Raw genomic sequence first — 6000 nt, forward strand, 5'->3', positions numbered from 1 at the left:
TTATTCTAAGGTAGTCTCTGACCACTTAAACAGAATGGGAGAGGAATGGTAATTAGACAATGATTGTTTGAGAGGATGTAGAAAAAATGAGCCAGAGAAAGAACAAAATATAAGTTGATTGCTATTATAAGTAGGTAGTGCCAAAAAAGATGAACACAAATCATTCTTAAAGTAATTTAATAAATTTAATCCAATGTACCGATTCCATTTCATAAGATAGGAAATCAAGACAACTACACATCCGAGTTCTATCGTATATTTTTACAGCCGCGACTCTTCGGAAAATGCAATGCGATTTAATTATGGCGGGAGTCAAGGTGTTTTGCTTTACATGCTACGTACTTCTAATATCACAGGGTAAGATACAAATCTTACCCTGTGTTATATCTACTTACACATACTTATTATTAAATGCAAATATATTTGGAAAATAAAATATTCGCCGTTATTTGGTAATTATGCATAATTTGCAGTAAACTTTGGAAAAAACTTTCCACCTCATAATGCTTAATTTTGGAACACGGAATAGCGGTGATTCAGTAAATGCTAAACAAACATCTTTTATAAAATTAATTCATGCAATAAACAAGCATGAATTAATTATATTAACTTTATATTAACATATAAAATTCATGCAATAAACAAGCATGAACTATCACTTTATGAATTTCATTCATAAAGTGACATTTCCTGTTTGTTTATTGCAGAGTACCAAGAATATGAAGAGTTGCGAACATGTGGCACAGCATGTCCAGCAACCTGTGATAATTGCCAGGATGAGAACCGCAAATGCACGCTCCAGTGCGTTGAAGGATGCTTCTGTGAGGAAGGACTAGTGAGCCACACAGCTTGGGGTTATGTGTAATAACTCCAACATTATGCGATTGTGAGTAAGATTATGAAACAGAATTAAAATAACGTTGTTAATAAAGTTAATTCTTTCTTATGCTGTGTTTGGTTACCTTAAGTAAAGAAAGCAGATAAAACACGACTAATAAAAATGCTCTACAAAAGCATCAATAATATTTATTAATCTCCTTTTAAACCTCATGGATCCTACAGCTTCTATTAAATATTGTGGTGCGGTGTTTATTCTGGAATAGCAACATTTCCGGAACAAAGGTCACTAAGAGTTCATTTCTTATTGATATATGCCTAATGAATTACTACAATAGTATTAATATTATTATTATTATTATTGGATGAATGATTTCTGGTACGTTTCGCATAATTCTTATGCAGTTATTTGTTCTGTTTGGCTATTTCTATGCATGTCACTCATTGGTTACGGCTAAAACGTTTATTAAAATTTGGAAGTTGGAATGTACGAAATTTGTGGCCACAGTTTTAGTTTTATATAATTTCATGGGCAAACTCCAAAACAAAAATATAGTATATATGAATATATTATTTTATGATCTTCAGTAGACTTTGCCATAAAATGCATTTAGGCAAAAACAGGGAGTTATGTTATAACCGTACATAAGCCAACAAAAGTAAGCAATGAGTGCAGATAATCATTGAAGGTGCATTTCTTAAGGACTTTGGTGCCTATTTTTTTATCATAATATTAAGTCTTAAAAGGAATATTTAAAGTAGCAGAATTTCGTGCAACAAAATACAAAAGGACCAACTAGAAGCAAGAATTGTGCTGTTCTCGCTGCAATTTTCCTCCGAAGAAAGCGCACGACACACGACTTGAATGGCTTTGTTAAAATATTTTGTGAAATATTGTTTATTAATACTGAAAAAACGTAATAAACATCCAATTAATCACGAATTAATGTGACCTTTTCATGGTGAACTGCTTGAGCAAGTTTCCAAACGTCAGACGAGTGTGTGTAATTCGTCTATAAATATGCTGAGAAATTCGCATTGTTCAGCCCGTTAATAATATCACGTCACTTATTTAAAAAAACCAAGTGCTATGAATTCACGCACATAACCGAAATACTACGTTCACAAGGATATTATTTTGTTCCTGTTTTAACTGCGAGTATTTTATATTCGCCTTCGTCGCAACGATTAATCTTCGACACTTTGCGGTATGCGTGGTCTGCTTGCGATGCGCAGGCAAAGTAAATTGAGAAGTATTTGCGTATGTTCCCGCGTCGGCTAAAAGTTAAAGAGCCGCAGATTGCCTCAGCTGAAGATATTACCTGAATTCCTTATTTCGCGCATACATTCCACTGAAATAAATGCAGTACGAATCCGATAATAATGTTTGAATTCAAATGTTGCTTTTTTTCTTTGTAATGATTACAGACTCCTTTTTCATAAAGATTTCAAGACGACTACAGATCAGAGTTGTATCGTGCATTTTTTACAGCCGCGATCCTTCGGAATGAGCAGTTTGATTTAATTATCGCGGGAGTCAGGGTGTTTTGTTTCACACAGTCGAGCGTTTCTGATATCACGCTGTGAAAAACGACAGCAGATGCACTTCTAACATATCGCCTTGTCTAATCTGCATCGCTCCTTATCTACCCCGAAGTTCATATAAAGCGATAATCTGACAACACGGTCACTTTCTGTGTAATTCTTTGGATCACCATGAAAGCAGTTCTGGTATTTGTCGCTGTTGCTCTTCTGGTTGCTTCCTGTCAAGCAAAGGGTAAGAGTGGTTTTTCCTCTTTTTTTTTTTTTTTTCCTTCTTTACGAATCTCAGCAATTTTATTCTGAAGCAACAACGTGCTGTATATTAAACAGTGTTAAATATAATTGATTGTTTAGCTTATTTTTTATTAATAAATTAAAGACTTAATTCTGCGTATTAGTCAAATAAATAATAGTTTAATATCCGACGTTTCACTGACTAATGTCTGTCAGCATTTTCAAAGGAGACCCTGATAAGCAATAGAAAGTAACAAAAACTAGGAAACTAACCGACAATTCTAAAAATTATATAAAGATATCACTGTGCGTGATAACAATATGACACGTGATACAATACGCGTGTCGCAAGTACAACGTTTTATTTGTTGAGATATTTATTATAATTTTCATGAAAGTTCATTTCTTTTTGGTTAAATGATCTGATTAGAGTTTTCCATATATCTGGTAAGATTAGGCCTTGATTCTTATTTAAGTTACCTGTTGAACGGGCGACTGTAGCAGTTTCTTTGAATGTTCTGGATTAGTAGTTCTCTTCTATGTAGGGCATATGACTCATATCCCATTCAATATTATGGTTGGTAGAGTCAAAGTGGGAAGAAAAGCCTGCTATATCTTGTCTGTTATTCCTTACATAGCCTATGTGTTCTTTCTTTCTTGTTTCAAATCTTCTAGATGTCTGTCCGATGTAATTGATACCCAATGAACAGGGTATGCTGTAAACTCCAGAGTATTTGTAGAAAGGATGGCTATCATTCGGTGATCTTATAAACTTTTGAATGGTATCAATAGGTTTGAAGGTTTATCTGATATTATATGGTTTTAGAAGAAGAGCTAATTTTTTTGGATATGGGACTAACAAATAGAATTTATAGAGCTGATGTATTGGGTTTCATCTAGTTGTCTTTGCGGTATGTCACTAAAGAGAATCTTGCTGATGATTCTTGTAGGGTAGCCATTTAGGGATAGATCTCTGTATATTTTCATTAATTCTTCTTGTAAGTCGCCTGGGTCTGTGATACACTGTATAGCTCTTTTTTTGAGCATATGGATGATGCTGAGTTTCTTATTTTTTTTTTATATTTTTTCATTTGCGGCACAAGGAAACTCACTGATGCTTTACTCAAAATTTCCTTCTATAATTGTACTAACTCCCCTAATTCTGGATGTTTTTAATCCTCATAAAAATTTTGGCCACCTACGTACGGAAAAGTTAGCAAATTCAGCTACTTGAACTAAATATATTACAGCTCTATTTTTATATAAATCATAAATGTCACAGATAACATTTGTATGCAGCATAAAATATATAAATAACAGAGACAAATGAATGTATAATGTTAGACGTCGTAGGGATCAATGACGTGAATATAAACTGTAAATATATATGCTTTACGTCTTCTTTTGAGTAAGGTAAGAAGTAACTGGCCTGTTAATCTGTCAAACCGATGTTTTCCGAATAATGCAGTGATCTCTTTCAATGGCAGTTGTTATCATTTCAAACTTTTATGTCTATTTGCAGAAGATCAGGAAATACTGTTAGGTCGCTGGTTTTAATAATGCAATAGCAGAAATGAGATTTTAGAATAAGCACCATAGTTTTGTTTCCAGCACGTAGAGGTAAATACGCAAAATATTTACCTCCACGCGCTCGTTTCATGAGTAGGCATGTGACAAAGAATTCTGTTTATTTTAATGACTCTCAATATTAATGTTTTAACTACTGAAAAAAATAACAGTTCCACAATCAAGTCTTTGTTCTGCACTAGAAAGTACCTAATAGAAAATTCGCTTGAAATTTGATTTTTACGAGACAATTTCCACGCAGACAGTAGACCAACAAATAAGAATCTAAAGAAAATAACTCCAAACTCGAAAGGCAACTGAAGAACAGTTGCCTTTCTTTTAAATGAATCAAATGAAGGACAATCTTCTATTACGTTTAACTCGAAGATACGGTTTTAGTATTTTAGTTATTTGCTAAAATAGGAATAAAATCAAATAATGACACTGATTATATATCTATTATTAAATGCAACTTTAAAAAAAATATTGATCTTCACTTGATTCATTTAAAAGCAATTCGAAGTAATTGTTGGAGAAGATTTTCCTGACTCCCAAAGTTTTTAGTTTTGATGCGCAGAATGACATTCACTCGTAACTGTCATAAACAAATTATGAAAATGAAAAGTGCGAAATTATTTCGTATGAGAATATTTGAATGTGCTCATCTATGAAATTATTTGCTTTTTTTTAATTGCAGAGTGCCCGGAAGATGAAGAATATCAAACATGTGGCTCAGCATGTCCAGCCACGTGTGACAATTACGAAGATGAAACACGCGTTTGCACAGAACAGTGCGTTCAGGGATGCTTCTGCAAGGAAGGACAAGTGAGAGACAGCATGGGATGGTGTATTTATCCGGAATTATGCGGATTATAACAATAATTACTTGAAGCAGAAATGTAAAACGAAGTTGTCAATAAAGTGTAAGCAAATATAATACCTATTAATTCATTCTTATTTACTGTGTTTAGTTGGTTACATTTGAATTATCAAATTTAACGGCCTAGCAGTTACTAAAGTGTATGTGTTCACGTAACTTGATACATTTGTTTTCACACCGGTACAGCCTTGAAAATGCTAGACAGTAGCTAGTGAAACTGGTATGGAATTTGAATTTGTAATCATTAAATCTTATGGTCTTTTAACAATAAAAGTTCTTAGTTTTTAAACACATCTTTCTTGGAAATAGATATTTGCATAAAGCAGCACACAGATTCTGTTTAATGAGGTTCACGTATTCATCGCTCTTGTTGCCTCGATAGCTTCGTAAGAACGAAAAAAATGTAATCCTGGCAAGTAATAGTCCTAAATGAAACAAACACACATTAATACAGGAATGTAAAGTAAAACATATCTCCCATGTTTTTTAAACAAACATAATAATATATGTTTTACTTGAGGAAATGTCCAAGTTTCTAGGGGAAAAAATTTGGTCGAATGGGAAGCAAATCCGCTTTTGAACCAGCCGACTGTGGATTTGAATTCTACAACGAACGTGGATGCTCGTAAATACTCTTGGGGCGACCAAATTGCTTATTCGAGGCGTGAAACATTTTTCTATGTGCAGTGTTTTTAAAACGAGGTTTCTTGGATGGATTGTTCTAACCACTGTACTAATACTAAACTCCCATAAGGTTTATGACCTTTCGTGAGTGAGTTCAATATAAGAAAAAAAAAATCTACCAGATGCTAACTGGGGTTTACAACCTTTCATAGATAAGACAACTTTACATAAAAGTGGAAGGGCTTAGACAACCTGCAAATGCTGATTTTATTCTCCTCTTAACAATTCAACGATTTCTCTGCAAAATCGAAACGTGT

General features: G+C 33.6%; 1 protein-coding gene across 1 annotated transcript; it reads left to right on the forward strand.

The window, feature by feature from the left end:
- Positions 1-2547: 2547 nt before the first annotated feature.
- Positions 2548-5116, forward strand: LOC150102680 (chymotrypsin inhibitor-like). Its single transcript, XM_090399755.1, has 2 exons — positions 2548-2614; positions 4877-5116. Exons 1-2 carry the CDS (start codon positions 2554-2556, stop codon positions 5053-5055), a joined length of 240 nt encoding a protein of 79 aa, XP_090255881.1. The 5' UTR covers positions 2548-2553; the 3' UTR covers positions 5056-5116.
- The last annotated feature ends 884 nt before the right edge of the window (positions 5117-6000 follow it).

This window comes from Typopeltis vanoorti, chromosome 10 (genome assembly GCF_054136105.1).
Source record: "Typopeltis vanoorti isolate ZY-2024b chromosome 10, IOZ_Tvanoo_1.0, whole genome shotgun sequence".
In the NCBI taxonomy this organism is placed as follows: Eukaryota; Metazoa; Arthropoda; class Arachnida; order Uropygi; family Thelyphonidae; genus Typopeltis; species Typopeltis vanoorti.